The 17,703-nt window shown below is 51.0% G+C and overlaps 1 protein-coding gene across 5 annotated transcripts in view; it reads right to left on the reverse strand.

Moving 5' to 3' along the window:
* Positions 1–17,703, reverse strand: part of SEMA5B (semaphorin 5B) — a 125,276-nt gene that overhangs the window by 30,925 nt on the left and 76,648 nt on the right. For 4 of the 5 annotated variants that reach the window (XM_084800616.1, XM_084800615.1, XM_084800614.1 and 1 more), the window contains 3 exons: positions 10,342–10,545; positions 4,994–5,093; positions 495–540 (listed from right to left, as the gene is read on the reverse strand). In XM_084800616.1, the coding sequence (XP_084656742.1) occupies positions 495–540; positions 4,994–5,093; positions 10,342–10,495 (300 nt within the window). In that variant the 5' untranslated portion in view covers positions 10,496–10,545. The remainder of the gene's footprint in view (positions 1–494; positions 541–4,993; positions 5,094–10,341; positions 10,546–17,703) is intronic. The other variant, XM_084800618.1, reaches the window with a different exon arrangement.

Consider the following 17,703-nt stretch of genomic DNA (forward strand, 5'->3'; position numbering starts at 1 on the left):
TAAATCAATCACAGCTCAATGAAAATGCTGAGATAGACCAGGATCTCTCAGGCCAAGCAAAGAAAAGAGCCAGAGACACCATTTCCCTTGAGGCCCGAATGCTGGGATTCTCCTGTGAGGTTTGGCTTCCTGCTTAGAGGGGCTCACTGGCCCCATCTGCCCTGTGGAGTCCCATTTGTAGCTCTGCAAGTTCTACATCTTGGCAAAGTCCTCAGTCTCTCGGCCTGGTGCCCCTCCTTCCTTTCCTTGTCAGCGTCTCAACACAATCAAGAGACCTGTGTGCACCTTCATGGTGAAAGTGGTCTGCACCCCACTTCCACCTGTCTTCCCAGGCGTGACTTTGATGGCAGGGTTTTAGTAGCACGACTGGGGAAAAAACAGGGGGTTCCCACGGTTGACCCTAGGCTATGATTGGGTAGCCAGCTTCTTGTGCTGCCCAACTCCCAGCTCCCCAAATACAGAAAACTACAAGAAGGGAAGAAAAAGCAGCGTACCTGAAGGAGGGAAACATTGGCAAGGCTGAGCCTGAAGAGGTAGTTCCTGTGAAAACAGAACAGAGATCACGCGTCAGTCCGACTCTGTAAGCAGGACCCTGGAAGGCAACCAGCCCAGGCCTCGTGGGGTGCCAGGAATGTGTGTCCTCTGCAGGACTTAGGGTGAGCCAAGAAAGAGCTTCACCTCTGTTAGCTCACTGATCCTTTTACCCAGCCCGGCGGTAGCTATAAGAGATTCCATTTTACAGGAGGCAGGATGTGTAATGGCCCAAGTCACAGAGCTGGTAAAGTCAAAGACTTGGGATGAACCTGCAGACGCCACACTGTATTTGCTCCTGGCTGACCCAGCAGGCCCAGGAAGGAACCGCCTGAACCCACTGTTAAAACAGAATGAATGGGATGCCATTGTTTTGGACTAAGTTCTCATAATGGGCCCCAACGGACAAGACTGAAAAATTCAAAATGAAGTCACTCATGCTCATGTCAAATGCTCATCGTTAAAGCAAAACTGACCTTCAGAGAACTTAGAAGCAGAACGGCCACCATCCCCAGCCAGGCTCATCTCAGCTGCCATGATAGGGAAGTGCTCCCTTTCTCGAGCCTTACACAGTGAAAGTCACGTGAAGCCACTGCGGTTATCCTTTTACTTTCTGTCTCCCTGCGTCCACTTCACAGGGAGGGTAATTTGAAATGACTGGTCTGCTTTGTGCTGTTTCCACTATTTTCCTCTTCCCTGCTCTGTCTATAAAGTCAACCCCCCCCCCTGCCCACCGCCTACCCGCCCTTTGGCCAAGTCCACCAGATCCCAGAATCAAGATAAATTCAGTTAACACCTGCAAACTAAACAGCTTTGTTTTGTTTGTGACCTCACCTTTTCCTAACTGTGGAGCTTGTTTCTGTTCAACTGAAAAAATGCATGGCCTCCTGCTGGGATGCAGACCTCCCACATCGGCCCTGTGTGCAGCTTCATCTCTCTCTAGCCAGTGACTCTGTACTTGCCCTTTTCACTGCCTCTGCCTGCACTACTGTCTCTCCAGACCAGCCAGCCCTGCACTGCCAGCCTCTGTACCACTTTCATGTAGCAGCCAGTGGCTCACAAGCCTTAATTGTGGTGGTGGTGGTGGTGATGATGATGATGATGATGATGATGACGACGACGACACCATCAGGCACTCACTGAGAATTCAGCATCACCATTCATCCTACTGTGCTTGAACTCTGCACAAGACTTAGCACTTGGGGGTCAGGAGGGTGGTAGCTCCCCTGGGTTAGGGTCTGGCAGCAACACAGACCCGGTGCTGAGAAAGGTAGGGTTCCCAGATCCATGGTTTCCTAGGTCCTGGTCAGCCTCACTGCCTATGTCTGTGAAATGGAGAGCTGGTCCAGGCCTGGCTTCCTCATGGTCCCGTGGAGACACATTAAATGGCTTTATTAATGGCAAACAGATGTAGCTTGATTTTTCCCAAAGAATCCTCTTTTCTTCTTCTATCTGCTTTTGGCCATCTCTTCTCGGGTTCTTGGACTTTTCAGGAATAATTAATCTAGGAAGTTCTGGCCACCTCAGCTGTGCTGAGAAGAAATAAGGAGAGACTGGGCCAGAAAGGGAAGGAGGGGGGCCCTGCTGAAGGAAGCCAGGGCTGGGAACAGGACACTTCAGGCTGGGAGATTCCTCTCCATGATTTGGCTGCTGGCCCAGGAGGAGCTGAGCGTAGCGTCTCTGCTGGCCTAGGGCGGGGTGGCCTTGCCCATGACCTTGGCTGTAAGCCCGTCTCCAGGTCCTTGGCAGAGCTTCCAGGCCTCCATACTCCTTGCCCAGGGACAGATGGGCGCCAGCTTGTGGCTCTGCCCCAGCTGTGTGCTCAGGTACCATAGGCATCTGCTCACAGCTTTAACAAATTAAGGGAAACATCACATCACTCAATTCATTTTTATCCCATCAAAAATCATTCATCAGAACATCTCAGGCTGCTCTTTGGAGAGCCGAGAGATGAGAGCAGGAAATCTCTGTGTCCCCGCCCTGCTCCTGACCCCATGGGGGATAAAGAAGGCTATAAATGGATAAAAACATTTCCCAGCCTGAATTCCAGAGGTTCCGGGGGTGTCAGGGAGAGAGGGAAAGAAAAAAAAATCAGAGGAGAAAGAAAAGTGCTCAGGGGGAAAAAAAAAGTAGGGATCAAAAACAGTCTAGGACTCAGGACACTGGTTCTAGGAACAGAAAGGACCACACCAAGATGGAGTGCTTCCCTCTCCATCTGAAGGCAGAGCTAGGCTCAGTGGTCCAGGAGAAGCTGCAGAAGGAAAACACCACCTTTTGCATGGGAGACCCAAAGTGGAGCTGGTGGGGCAGTGGGACCAAAGGCAGGTGGCAGCCTCTCCATCGCTGTTTCATCATCTACAATGTGGGCACAGCCACAGCATATGGCCCTAGGGCTGACAGTGAAGCCTGGACCATCTTCTATGTGCATGGCTTACTGTGTATACTGGACTATCTAGTGTGTATCTATATGTAATATAACTTATTACACAGATGCCACACAAAATCACGCATGTGGCACTCACGCCTTTTCTTGGGGTTCAGAGCACAGTTTTTGGACAGCTACTCTGGGTATAAAAGGTGTTCGTTTCTGGGTTTGCTTGTCTTTTTAGTATTTATTACATTTTAATTTATTGTGGTTTGCACATGGATGTGAGCGGGCATGTATGCATACGTGAGCCTATGTGTGCCATGGCATGCAGGTATCTCCTGGGGATTGAACTCAGACGATCGGGTTCGAGAGCAAGCTCCTTTACTCCCTGAGCCGTCTTACTGGGCCTCTTTGTTTGCCTTGCTTTTTCGTCGAGGCCTCACTATGCAGCTTGAGCTTATCTTGAACGCAAAGCGATCCTTCTGCCTCAGCAGCCCCTCATGCCAGCATTACAGATGTGACTCAACACACTCAACTCAAGGTGCTGGCTGGCAAAACCTTAGGCCGGGAGAAACGAAAAGTATGGGTATCAGCTTCTAGATTATACGTCCGCACTATAGTTACACATGCTGCCGCCACGGGCAGGACCTGGGAGCGGGAAATGGGCGATCTCTAGGAGGCTCCTCACTCTCCTGTGGGAATTACTTATCACAGCTGTGCATGAGTGGGGGCCCGCCTCAAAATAGAAAGCAAAACAAGAATTCACTTTACTGGGAAAGAAACCCCATGCTTTGGTCTCCCTGCAACTGAATAGATGGCCTCTCAGAGAATGCCAGAAGCACCTGGAGAGACCTGCTAGTGTGAGGGATGGCCTTTGCTCTCACTGAGTTGTTGTTGTTGTTGTTGTTGTAGCTGGCATGTCACACTGTACCACACTCAATGCTACTACACAATAATTGCTTCATTCAAAAAAATTTTACACGCTTTCTGCCCCAGCGTCAGTGGGAGGATGCCTGTAGAGGAGGAGATTGAGAGTCCAAGTTCACCCAGAAAAAAAACCCAGCTCGGCTGACTACAGATCGGAGCTTTGGGGGTGACTCATCTCCTTTTCACACAGCAAACAAAAAGGAAAAAAAAGGGGGGGGGGAGAACTAAAGGGCAGGCATGGCCAGCTACAGCGTCGCCTGGAAGTCTCTTTCTCAGCTGCACAAGCTGAGCCAGAACCTCATTCGTTCAGCAGTCCCCTAAAGCAGACTCACTGGCCTGGCATCACGACGAGCCTGAGTTCTAGTCCCAAACATGTGTCTTCTTGCTGTGTGGCGTTGGGTCAGACCGTTTTTCAACAAGGAGGCCTTGTTGAAGTAAGATTGGGCCTATTCCTAGAGTTTCCTACCCAAGGGGCTCAAGTATTACCTTTCAGCAAGTTCCCAGGAGCTGCGGGGGCCCGGGAGAGAGGGGGTTGGGGGGAGGGGACACAGGGATGCTGGCCCCGGTAGCCCCTCCCTGCTAGCCTCATCTCTAAGCTCATTGCTTCCAAAGCTCACAATGATTGATTCGCGATAGTTAGCTCCTCCCACTCTCACCCGGAAGCCTCTAAGATGAGGACTCCTTAGAAAGGTTTCGCTTCTGAATCCAGATCTGTACAATGGGGGCAAAGGTGGGCCGGCTACCGAAAATTGAGGCCCTTTATAAAAGAAGCATATATGGCCTACGCCCTCACCCTAGGTGCAGGCAGCCAGCTAGCCAGCAGGGGGCTCCTGGGCACCTCTATCTAGGCCTGTCCTGGCAACAGGGCAGTGAGGGCAGATGTTCTTGGTTGGTTGGGACAAGGCGCCCTTGCTCTTCCCACCCTAACAACGTTTGCAGATGGACTTTAGCTGAGATTTGTGTGCTGTAGGGTGATCCCCTTCCCCCACACGCCCCCAACTTCCCTACATGGTGGACAGTCAAACAGACAGGGCCTGGCGCGAAGGTCAGGGACTCCAAAGACCAAAGTGCCCACAGTACACTTAGAGCAACAGTATATATTCTACGGAATTCCAAGTGCCGCCATTCTCCCTGCTCCCTGCCCCCCACTCTCCTGTACCCCGTTACCTAGCTCCCACGATGAGCTGGTTCCTGGGGGGATCAAGAGCAAGCTGGGAGAAATCGCGGACTTCAGGGTAGGTGAAGTTGGAGACCCAGGGCTTCAGATCTGGTGCAAAGAGAGAGAGAGAAAGGCAGACCCCTTCTGTTGCTGTTGGACCATGTTTTCCAGCGTCACCGACGTCAAAGCAGAGAAGCTCGCTTGGCGCAGTTGCAGAGGGGTATAGGGTTGAAGGTCCCCGAGACCCAGGTTCCACCTGCCCACTTCTGTGAGCCGCTAGCCTTAGGAACTCTGTCTCTGGGGGAAGGAGTCTGCCCTGAACAAAGGAACACCTGTAATCAAGCTTGATCCCCGCCCCCCGCCCCAGACCCTAAGCAACCACCTCAATACACGTCCTGTTTGCTATCCCTCCAGTCTCCAGGCTCCACTGGCTTTTTCCTCCCCAGACCTCTCTCTCTCTCTCTCTCTCTCTCTCTCTCTCTCTCTCTCTCTCTCTCTCTCTCTCTCTCTCTCTCTCTCTCCCTAGAGTGGTGCCAATAGCCTCCTAACTGGCCTGCCTCCCATACCTGCCCCTCTGGTTCACTTAACAAGGCAACTAGAGTGATATTTCTAGAATGCGCATGTAGCTACACCAGTCACGTTTATTTGCTTTCCAGCAACCCCCCAACCATGTCTTAGCTCCTGGGACCTTTCGGATCTGGCCCCATTGGCCTCCCCAGCTATCTACCTGGCGTTCATTACTTGTTTATTTAACGACCAGTTGAAATGTGCTTAAACTGTTCAACGCTGGCACTCTAATCTAAAGCGTTCTGCAATCTGTTCCATAGAACCCACAAACCTTTTTAATCCGCTAGCCCCTTAATAGTACAGTTCTGCCACCCCCACCTCTCCCAAGGCTTCCTCGGCCCCACCCAGTAGGATAGAAGACGCCCTTTCTGCTTTCTCTGCCCAGCATCATCATCCACTATAGTGCGTGGTCAGCCTGGTGGTTTGCCCCGGCTCCAGGTAAGCTCTTGCTGCCAGAACTCCAGGCCCCACCTGTACAGCAGTGTTTTAGTAAGTGACTGAATAACCCTCAGCTCCTTCTCCTAGGAGGACCAGCAGGCTTTCTAATAAGATACCATGGAGATTGGAGGGCCAGAGGTGTGTGTGTGTGTGGGGGGGCTCTGTGTCTACGCCTGGCTTTGAGAAAGTTCTTCCTAGTCAAAGCCTGTTATGGGGGAACCTGGGTGAGCAAAGAACAGACCTCACAGTCTAATGGTGGGTGGAAGGTTGCTGGCTTTGCCCCAGTCCCTCTGCTGGCGACTCACTTCCCCCAGGTTGATCCTTAGTACCTGAACTTTTCTTGCTTGTCCCTGCTGGGGGAGGGGGGCTGGCACCAGGGGGTGGGGAGTTAGTAAGGTGGAGGATTGTCATGCTGATGGGGGAACTCTGTACTTTCTACCCACTGTGAGCAACTGCCACACAAGGTCCAGATATGTGTGTGTGTGTGTGTGTGTGTGTGTGTGTGTGTGTGTGTGTGATCCAAAGGCTATATAAATCATTGCTCATGATTCCTCCACTACAGAGTAAAAGCCGTCCTTCGTTTCTGCATGACAGGCAAACACTTAATCACTCCCAGGAGAAAGGGAGGTTTTGCAAGTTGGATGTTTTTCAGAAAACTGTGATATTCGCGATAATAAATAAATAAGCGAGGAAGAAATTCTGCGGCAACAGGAAGCAGCGAACTCCTTAGGCCCCTGCTGGTGGCTAGGGGCTGGCTAAGTCTTACACACACACACACACACACACACACACACACACACACACACACGGCCTCACTGCCATCTCTGTGCAATGTAAGGCAGAGAGGCTGACTCAGAGCCACAGGAAATCCTGGTAGAGATTAAATGGAGGGCCCACCTCCTCCAGGAAGACCTCCATGATTAGACTGTTTCCAAATTCTCTCCAGCCTCCATTGTGTTTTATGGTCACTCTGCATGGGGTGTGTGGGCTTCCTGAGACCATGTGTCCCTAACAGAATTGAACAGGCTGTGCTTTAACACCCCACTGCCCTATGGCCCTGGGGCATTTCAGGTGAAGGCAGCAAAATAGGAAGGGATTGGTATGACTCGTCTGCTGCAGATACTGTCTGAGGACTTAGCTCCTAGCTCAGTCTTCATTCAGGTCCGTTCTCAGTGGGGAGAGGAGAGGAGGAAACCGAGTCTGGGATGACAGTGAGGATGTGGAGGTGGGTGGGGGCTTCTTTCATTTGGTGTTCCTCTCCCCAAGCCATGAAGGAACTCACACAGTCAAGTCGAGGGGGACATGGCTGGGCGCGGTGCCGTGATCCCGGGGAGGCCTTGGGAAGAGAGCCAGCCTCCTCTTATTAAGCAGGCAAAGGGGACCAGAGGGAAGGCTGTCTTTAAAACACCAGGCACGTCCTGAGCTCCGTGTGCAGCGGAGGCTTTGGACGGCAACTTTAAGAGAAAAATGACATTCTCCGTGACGCGCCTGTGATTTTAATTATAGTCAATTCAATTACCCACTTTGTGGATTAACCACTGCCAGTGTTAACTCCAGGCTGGCTTCTCCCCGCCATGTAGAAAGGGCGTGCTGTGGCAAACAGAATAATGCACAGGCCAAAGAGAAACCCAGGTGGGCCTCCTTAAAAGGAACCCACAGGAGGAAATTGAACCTTATAAAAACGAAATGCTGCCAGTCTGTTTCTGAGACCGGCTGATGGCTCATGGCTGTGGATGCTTGGGGCTTATTCATGGATCTGTCAGGTGTCTGGGGAGAGAAGGCAGCTCACAGCGGCAAGGTCCGATGTGAGCGGCACAAGGTCCAGGGGGGTCTTGGAAGTGGTTGATGCTGAGCTGGATTAGGACGACTTCCCCAGAACAGCTCCTTGCCCGTGGGACCTACTGTGTGCTTCCCATGGGACTTACTGTGTGCTTCCCATGCTGCAGACGAGAGGAGACCCGGGAAGCAGAGCTGAGATGGGCTCGGCTGGGCTGGTGGAACAGGAGGTACTGACCTTTGAAGAATAATAGGAAATCACCGAGTGCCCAAAGGAAATATGTGCTTGCCTCTGAGGCCCCATAGCAACTGTTCTGTGTTTGGAACCAAGCAGGGCTGTTAAAATATGGTGAAGCTGCCATGTATGAGTCCTTGGCCCCAGCCTCCAGGAAAACATACATGCAAGTGCACGCAAGCATGTACACACACACACACACACACACACACACACACACACACACACGTGAGCACACACGCACGCACACATACTCACACCCAATACCCTTGCGAATGGCTGTGACAATCCAAAGCTGTCAGGATGGGGATTAATGGCAGAGTTCCTCATCTGTAAGAGAGTGGGGTGGGCAGTCAAGTGCATTCACTCCCTTTGGTGGGGAGGCCCGGTGGGTCCTGATGAGACCTGATAGGCTGTGGTCTTATGGTGGGGGAGAGGGAGGAGGTCCCCTTCTGTCAGAGGTCTAGGGGAGGGGGGTAATAGGGCGGAAGAGGAAGGGAGGGTGGGAACGGGAAGATACAAGTGAGGAGATAACAATTGGGATACAGTCTGAATAAATTATAATAAAAAAAATTTAAATGCCCTTTGGAAACCCAAGAACTCAGAAGCCAACTTTACATTCCCTATCCCCCTTTCAGCCCAGTGTCCCATACAGAACAGCCTGACGGGTGTGTGTGTGTGTGTGTGTGTGTGTGTGTGTGTGTGTGTGTAGGGAAGGTGGGCAGTGGCGCAGGATCCCGTAGAGTCAGCTGGACCCCTAGAACCAGGGCAAAGCCCATGTTGTATTAAGAGCTGTCACAGGCAACTCCTGCATGACAACCGCTCTCGGAACCCTGCTCCTTCCGTGCAGGCACCTTTATTTGGCTCTTCCCTTCAGAGCCACCAGGAGCCATCAGAAGTCTGAGCGTGTGCGCACGGTTTGTACACTGAAGACATTGCTAATTTACTATAATCCACTTAAGCCTTCAAAGCCAGGATCCCAGCTCAAACAAGCCAGCATGGAGAAGACAGCTGCAAGTTTTCCTCCCAGAGAAGGGAGCCAACTCACAGGCGGGAACCTGTACATCCGGAATGCCCCCAGCCTCCATCTCTCATCACGAGCCCCATCCTACCTCACGCCACCCTCAGACTTAAGGATGGGTTTTCCACTCGGGTCTCAATACCACTTCCTCCACACAGCAGGACAGGCCTTGCAAGGCTGAGCGTCTGACGGCTCTTTAAGGGCAGTTTCAATGGGAGACCGACCTTGTGGCCTGGCCCTGAGAGTCTCTTCAGCTACCAGGCCTGGCTCTTCCTGCCCACCCTCCCCAACAGGCTCACTACAAGGAGGGACTAAGCCACTGTTGGTCAGAATTAAGAACCAGGACCAACCGGGCAGTGGTGGTGCACACCTTTATTCCCAGGCAGAGGCAGGCAGACCTCTGTAGGTTCAAGGCCAGCCTGGTCTACAGAGTGAGTTTCAGGACAGCCAGGGATACAAAGAGAAACCTTGTCAGAAAACAGAACCATGACAGTGGGCCCTGATATTTTGTCTGCAAATGTGCAGTGTGATCTGCCAAGCAGGTGGTTCGCATAGTATGAAAACGTGGACCAGGGACACTCTGAAGGGTTAACAGGTCATGGGAGAGCAACCAGGCCTCTCTGGGAGGGGGGGGGTGCTTTACTTACTTATTTATTTATTTATTTATTTATTTATTTATTTATTTATTTATTTTACTTTTTTTGGTTATCATCCAATGGCTGTCCTAATTTTAGAAATTGTGGAGAACTTACGGACCCCCTGGAACAGATCCAGTGATGTGCACAGCCGAGATTGGGAAACCCTTGAAGAGGACACTCCCACGCTCTCCCTTGACAAGCAGGAGTTATGACTCACCCGGGGCCCCTTCTGCTGGGGGTTCCCAGGATTCCAAAGACAGGCATCCTTGCCTTCCAGAGATCTTGTAGGCTGTTCCTCAGGAGTGAGTCATCTCCATCCCACTCTCAGAGAAGCCAAGAAAAGGAGCCTGTGCTCTGAGACCCTCCAGAGCTGAGACCACCAACCAAATCTGAGTCACTCCCACGGTGGAGGGGGGCATCCATAACTTCATCGTCCATCCAAAGATCCCAAAGAAAGACAATAACTGCCCTGGGCCAGGCGTGGGTGAAGGGCCTCAGTGAAGTCATCTATTTTATCTGGAGAAAGCGGAGCTCTGCAGCCCACCGCTGCCTAGTCTTAACACAGCTACCTGATGAAGGGGCTCGGGACCTACAAGCAGGGCTTCAGACAGCCTGGAAGACCCTCCTGAGGTCTGACTCGAGTCTTTCAGGACAGTGGGGGTGGGGTGGGGGCACTCTCACCTTCAAAGGCCACAATGGGGTGCTCCCTCCTGGTGCACAGCTGCTGTTCACTGCTGGACTCACTGGAGATGTCGTGGGAGCTGGAGAGGTGGGACACCAGCAGGGTCAGGCTGGGCAGCAACAGTGAGAAAGCCAGGGGTCCTGGGACAACCATGGTGGGCCCCTCCGCGGTCCCAGCTCCTGGAGGCAGGCCAGGGGGAAGACCTGTAGTGAAAAACTCAATCTCACCCAGAGCTCCTTCCATCAATGCCCACTTCTCTCTATTTCCTCAGGGTTGTCGAAGGCCCCCCAGGGTTTTTTAAAAGTAAATTTATATTGTATTTATGTTACTCTGCTCTCGTAATGCAAAGTTATAGATCATATTTTGAAAGCTAATTTCCCTTGTAATGGTATTCTGGACAAAACTGACAAATTATGGAGCCTTTTCTACTATGATTCCAAATGCTTTAAAATTAGCTTTAATGATAAAGGTGGGATCCATTTAATAAATGGAACCAGAGCAATGAGCCGTCATGTGTAGAAAGAAAAGCCCAGGCGCAAGTTCAATTTGGACCTCACATTTTGTGCCAGGAAAATTTCAAATTGGATTCAGGATTTGGATGTTAAGGGCAAAGTCCTGAAAATACTAGAAGAAAATTTGAACAGAGTCTTTCAGCGCTTGGGGTGAAAAGCTACAACAAAATATGGTCATCATGAAAGAAAGTGACAACAAATTTAATGTGGGTGAAACTGTAAACCCCTTGCTACTAAAAATAACATCAAAAGGCAGGTGATCAAAGTTAGCCATGATGGTGCACATCTGCAGGGGTTAAGGCAGAAGGAGTGAAGGTTTGTGGCCAGCCTGGGCTACATAGTGGCTAACCTGGGCTACATAGTGGCCAGCCTGGGCTACATAGTAAGACCTTCTCTTTTAAGAGGGGGCTTGTAGACCTGAGGTGGATCCTAAGACCCACATAAAAAAAGTTGAGAGCTTATATTCCTCTCACTGGGGAGGAGACACAGGCAGCTTCCTGGGACTCACTGGTTAGTGAACATAATCTATTTGGAAAGTCCTAGGCAAATAAAACATTCTGTCTAAAAAGACAAGGTGGACAGCCCCTTAGAAACGACGCCAAGGTCAACCTCTAGGCTCTGCGGGCATCCATAGGTGAATGTGAGTGTTCGTGCATATCCACAAACACGCACAAGGCAAATGGCAAACGTAGAAAACACTATGGCTTTAATAACAGGAGCTAATATTCCTAAGTATGGAAAGAACTGCTAGAAATCAAGAAAAAAAAAAAAGACCAACAACGTGTAATGACTCTCCCACTGAGCCACACACTTCCAGACACAGACTCTCCCACTGAGCCACACACTTCCAGACATAGACTCTCCCACTGAGCCACACACTTCCAGGCACAGACTCTACCACTTCATCCACTAAAAAAGTGGGTGAAGGACATAAGTCCAAATAGGGCTTAAAATCCAAATCTCTCACACTCTCAAGGCAATGCAGGTTAACACTCAGCCTGGCCCGGCACTTCTCCTCCAGTCAGCAGAGCCCCAAGTCAGGCAGCTCTCTTGTGTGATGAGACCGTGAGGAAAAGGAGCACTGTCCTGTTTCACTGGTGTGTGTCAAATATCACAATTCCTCTAGAGGGGAACCCATTTAACTCTGGTAAAAGCTTCTCCACATTTACCCTTCTAACCAAAAACAGAGGTCTAGGCTTGTGGTCCTCAAAGTGAGACCCATGGACCAGCATTGAGTCCCACACAGCAACAGCTCTGTGGTAAGACAAATGCTGACATTTGAAGCCAGTGTTTAAAATCCCAGATGGTAGTCTGAGTGATTTTTATAGACATTGACTCTAATAATCAAACATCTGTGTCTTGAAATGTGGCTCAGTGGTTGAGTCTGTGTCTAGAAGTGTGTGGCTCAGTGGCAGAGTCTGTGTCTGTAAGTGTGGCTCAGTGGTAGAGTCTGTGTCTGTAAGTGTGGCTCAGTGGTAGAGTCTGTGTCTGTAAGTGTGGCTCAGTGGCAGAGTCTGTGTCTGTAAGTGTGGCTCAGTGGTAGAGTCTGTGTCTGTAAGTGTGGCTCAGTGGTAGAGTCTGTGTCTGTAAGTGTGGCTCAGTGGTAGAGTCTGTGTCTGGAAGTGTGTGGCTCAGTGGTAGAGTTACTGCATTAACGTGCAAGGCTCCAACCTCAGCACCATAAACAAACAGCAAAGACAAAGACGTTTAGGCTTGTATTTTGCATGTTGCTTTTCAATTCATTTCCCTAGTAATTTACTGTTATTGAATTGTACGTAAGCATCCAACTGCAACAGACTGTAAATTGAGAAGTCAAGTCCGTTCCTTCACAACGTAGAGAAGCAAAAAGAGACCACAGAGGCATCTGTATGAGCACAAAGTGAACGGTGTACAAGATAACTCTCTATGGCATTCTGAGCAATAACAAACCAAAACCAAAACCAAAACCAAATCCAAACTAGAAACAGGAGCTGTGGTGTGTCTGCCGTGGAGTACTATAAAGCCATGAAAAAGAATGGCCGTTGCTTCTGTGGAATGAAAGGTTGAATTAGGCTGACTGGGAAGGCAGTGGGTCAGAACACTTGCCCAGAGCAAAGCTGGACTCTCAAGTGAGGGATCCCAGAGTAACTCTGTCAGGACAAGTGGGAGTCATAAGAGAGGAAGTCCTGGGACTCCTTCTGCTCCCAGCTCAGGTAGGCTGGTGTCCCTCTTGCCTATTTGCAGACACAGATGTACAGAATATGTCACGGCTATGCTGTGGCAAGGCTGGAGGGAAACAGCACATTGACAGACCCAGGAGGTCTCTGCTAGCACGGTCCATTCCGTACCACAGGAAACATTGGCTCTCAGAGCCCCTCCCCCCTCAGGCACACAGGGATGCATCTTCTCAGCTCCCAGAAGAGGCCCTTCGAGGGAGATGCTCTCTACCTTTCCCTCTGGCAGTCGCATGGCATTCTCCTCAGCGATGGACCAGATAGGCTGTCTATTATGTGCAGCTCCGTGCTGTCCCATCATTGGTGCCTGCTGTGCCCCTCCCCCGATGCCAGTTCCCAGCCCTTCCAACGGGCTGCAGGGGGGGGGGCTGGTCATCAAGGGGCAGAGTCTCACTCTTAGGGAGTGGAACCTCTTTTGCCCTCTGACACTGTTATGGTACCTTTGGCTGCCACCCCTACGTCTACTCTCTCCTCCTCCTCCCTACCACATCTCCTTGTCTATAGCAGGCACCTCAGGAACTCCTTCCAGGGTCTCTGTGGGGGGTCTGGCCAAGATGCCAGGAAGGCCCTGGGTGGTGCCTGCAGCATCCCACCTCTCCCTCTCACCCACTTCTGCAACCTGAGTCAGGTCACCCACCCTGTTCCTCTTTCTCTGGGTTTCTGAAACTCAGCTGTATCCTTCCATTAGAACCAAGATGGCACCACCGCCTTGTTACGGGTCACAGGGTGCTGCACAGTGATCACCTCTGGCTCCCTAAGCCTCCTCCCGCCTAACTACAAACAGTTGATTTGCTAAGGTACCATCACCTTTCCCAGTTTGATGGTGTCATCTGTTTTCTGAGGGGGAACCGTGACTAATTGGGCCCCAGACCACAGCCCACATGCGTTTTTTCACCTGGCAGCCTGTTTAAGACTATCTAAGGCAGCGTGACTAGGCTGGTCCTCCTTCCTCACTGTTAGGGTTTCGATGTGAAATCTTCCATCTCCTCACCCTTCACTCACATATTGAAACAGTCCCCAGCTGCTGACACTCTTCTGGGTGGAGGAGGTGGGGGAGTTATGGGCAGGGCCTAGGTGACTGATGTAGGGGGGTGGGGCTTAAAGGCTGAAGACCAGCCTTGCCTCTCGGTGTCTTCACTGCCAGCACACGGGAGCCAGCCTTCCCAAGCTTGAGTCACCCCATAACACACTGTAGCACTTATACTGTGGGGCAGGGGGAATCTTTTCTTTGAGTTGCCTTTGTTCGGTATTTTGGCACAGTAAGGAACATAAGTGACATCATCACCCTTGCCAACCCTTCTCCCCTCCTTTGCGTCGTTGCTCAGGCCCAGGTCTGACCACCACCCTCAGCTCCCTGGCCTGGCACTCTATGTGGCCAGACCCAGTGCGGGGGAGAGGGGGACGCGGCTAGAAAACCATCCTAAGCTCTTCACTGCCTGAGTCCCCAGACTCTAATTCTATAGCAGATTCTATAGATATGACACATCCCCACATTCTCTAGCAGAAGTTCCATTCTCATTATGATTTTTATGTGAGTTTATTCTTCAAGTCTCTCCTGAATGAATAACTGCTAGAGATCGATGTCACTCTGTCCACCTGGGCCCCAGCACAGTCTGTCTGCAATTCAGAAGCAGGGCATGATGGGGTTAGGGAAGCGGATAGGGCCTGGCCTTCAGGAGAAGACAGAGAGGGAGGCCACCCAGACACACAGCAGGAGGCTGTAAGAAAAGCCTGTGGTCCCAATCCCGGGGCTCACGGGAGCTCCTGCACAAGCCTGTAAACATGCCTTGCTTCTCCCTTCTTCCCTGGTTTTAGGGGGTCCTGTAGAGCCTGAGAGGGGTGCAAAGCAGGATCTGAGGAGCAAGACAGCTAGGAAAGGGCTGGAACATGGGGTGCTGATAGCCAAGGCAGAGTGACAAACAAGAGCTTCAGCTTCGCAAACTGCAGCCAACTAGGGTGCTATACAATGGCCATGCCACTGAATGCCCTAGGGTCAGACCTTTGGATCTGAGTTGCAGATACTTTCAGGTTTTGGGGAGGCGAACTACTTATCTCTGGAAATAACCCCTTGGCTAAAGGCAGAGACACCCCCCTGCCCCCCCCCCCGCCTTGTATGGATCACGTGATCCCCACCCTAAGCCACAGCCTCGCACATCAACGCAGTCAACTGATCAGATCAGACCAATAAGGAATGCTCCTATAGCAATTTGGTAACTGGGCCAAGTCAGGAACCTAGAACGTGGCCCTGAAAGTGTGGTCACCTTCTGCCTGAATTGGGCGTGAGGACAATCTGAAGACACTCAAGTGACAGGAGACACAGAGAGTAAAAGCTCATGGTGATGTCAGCAGCCCCACCCCCACCACCCCCAGATCTTGCTCCTTCCTAAGACCTGGTTACAGTCCACGTTCACCAGCCACCCCTCCCTACGTCCCTGTTTTAAAGGTTTACCTTTCTGTATGAGCATTTGCTTACATGTAGGTCTGTGTCCCATGTGCATGTCTGGTGTCAGAAGAGATCAAGGCCATCAGATCCCCTGGCACTGGAGTTATAGATATTTGTGAGCCTCTTTATGAATGCTGGGAATTGAACTGGGATCCTCTGGGAAAGCAGTCAGTGTTCTTAACAACTGAGCCATCTCCCCTGTTCCAAGCCCAGCTTTTAAAAACATCTGTTCTTCACTTAAGCCAGTCAGCGTTTATACTGAACCAGGCACTGAGCACTGGCCACAGACATGGTCCTTTGTCTCTATTTCCTTTCCAGTATAGCTTTGATATGGTTGTGGGCCTGGGACCCAGTCTTCCAGACAGGTGACCAAGGAGGAAGATGAGGACATCACTGATGGGCATGTAGGGACCACTTCCTGCCATCTGGTCCATAGACAGGATGCACGATGCCCTGCTAGGCACCTGGAGCCACCTGCAGCTGTTTAGCACCGTTTGGCCTCATGCTAGGGAGGGTGGTGCTGGGAGACAGGTGGAAGTCTTGGGTGGCTAAGCATCAGGCGCCTCTGATGACCTCCAGGCTTCCTACCAGGTGGGAAGCTTTTTATTGCTTTAGTTATTTGTTCTAGGGACAGAACCCAAGGCTTCCTGCATGCTTGGCCCCTACTCTGCCTTAACCTTGCATTTCTGTCTTTTTCTTCTTCTTCTTCTTCTTCCTCTTCTCCTCCTCCTCCTCCTCCTCCTCCTTCTTTTTGGGTTTTCAAGACAGGGTTTCTCTGTGTTAGCCTTGGCTGTCCTAGACTCACTCTGTAGACCAGGCTGGCCTGGAACTCACAGCGATCCGCCTGCCTCTGCCTCCAGAGTGCTGGGATTAAAGGCGTGCGCCACCACGCCTGGCATCTGTTTGTCAAATGGAGAAAGTGAAGTCTAGCCTCAGAACTGTTGCAAATGTTAAATCCGTTACTTCATCTAATGGACACTTGCTGCACAGTAAGTGCTGTTTAAGTGGCAAGTCTCACTAGTATTGTTATTAGAGGTTATTATTAGAGATGGGGTTGTTCAAGAGCTTGCTTTCCACGTCTCAATTAGCATTAGATAAATACTATTGCCACCCTAATACAGTTTGGCTTCCTGTGCTTAAAACCCAACGTTTCTTGCAGAGAAGAATTTCCACTTCTAAGACGTATCTGATCCGATGGCAAAACGATCCCAGAAAATTTCCAGCAGAGCATAGCACGAGGCCATCCAATTTTCCTGCAGGTTGCACAGCGATGTGGAAAGCCCTGCGCTTGGAAAGGTGCCAGCTCTGGGCGTGGCTCTCAAATCCATCACTGGTAAATAAGACTAAACATGTCTTGCCTTTGAGAGAATGCCTCGAAGCACCGAGAATGCAGGCTAGCCCAGGGCGAGCCTCTTAGGAAACACTTCCACGGAGACTGGTTAGACTCTAGAGCGGTGGTTCTCAACCTGTGGGTCACGGCTCTTTGTTGGGGGGCGGGGTCACATATCAGATAGTCACGTTACCATTCGCAACAGTAGCAAAATTACAATTATGAAGTAACAACAAAATAATTTTATGTGGTGGGGGCCACCACAACATGAGGAACTGTACTAAAGGATCACAGCGTCAGAGAGATTCAGAACCAGCCATCTAGAGCAAATTGCTAGCTGCCACTTGTGTGCCTGGCACGCCATTGATTATGACCGAATACCTACTATGTGCCAGGCCCTGTGTAGCTGGGTCACGAAGGCACGAGAGGCTCCACACGAGCCTTGTCACATGACACGAACAGAGTGCCTATTATCTTCAAGGAGTAAGGAAATGTGTCCCCCAAAAGGCAGAGATGGTGACTATGGCCTGACAGCTTGATAGAGAAAGGGACACAGACGCTGGTCTGCATCCTGCCTCTGGTTGCTTGCTGCCTGCATGGTGTCTAGAAGGGCGCTCTAGGAGTGAGGGAATGGAGGTATGGAGCCATCTGATTCCTTCTATTTTGGGAAACCCTGAGCCAGGAAGAAAGCGTTTTTCCAGCTCTCAGCCAGAGCCTCTCTTTCCTCTGCTCACACCGCTGTCCCAGTTTCCCAGGGTGGGGGGGGGGTCACTATGATGGTACCTGGAGGGAAGTAAGTAGAGGCCTGAGTGCATGAGAGAGAAAACACACCCAGGCCAGCACCTGCCTCTCCAGGACTCCGG

This window comes from Acomys minous (genome assembly GCF_964271855.1).
Source record: "Acomys minous genome assembly, chromosome: 11".
Taxonomy (NCBI): Eukaryota; Metazoa; Chordata; class Mammalia; order Rodentia; family Muridae; genus Acomys; species Acomys minous.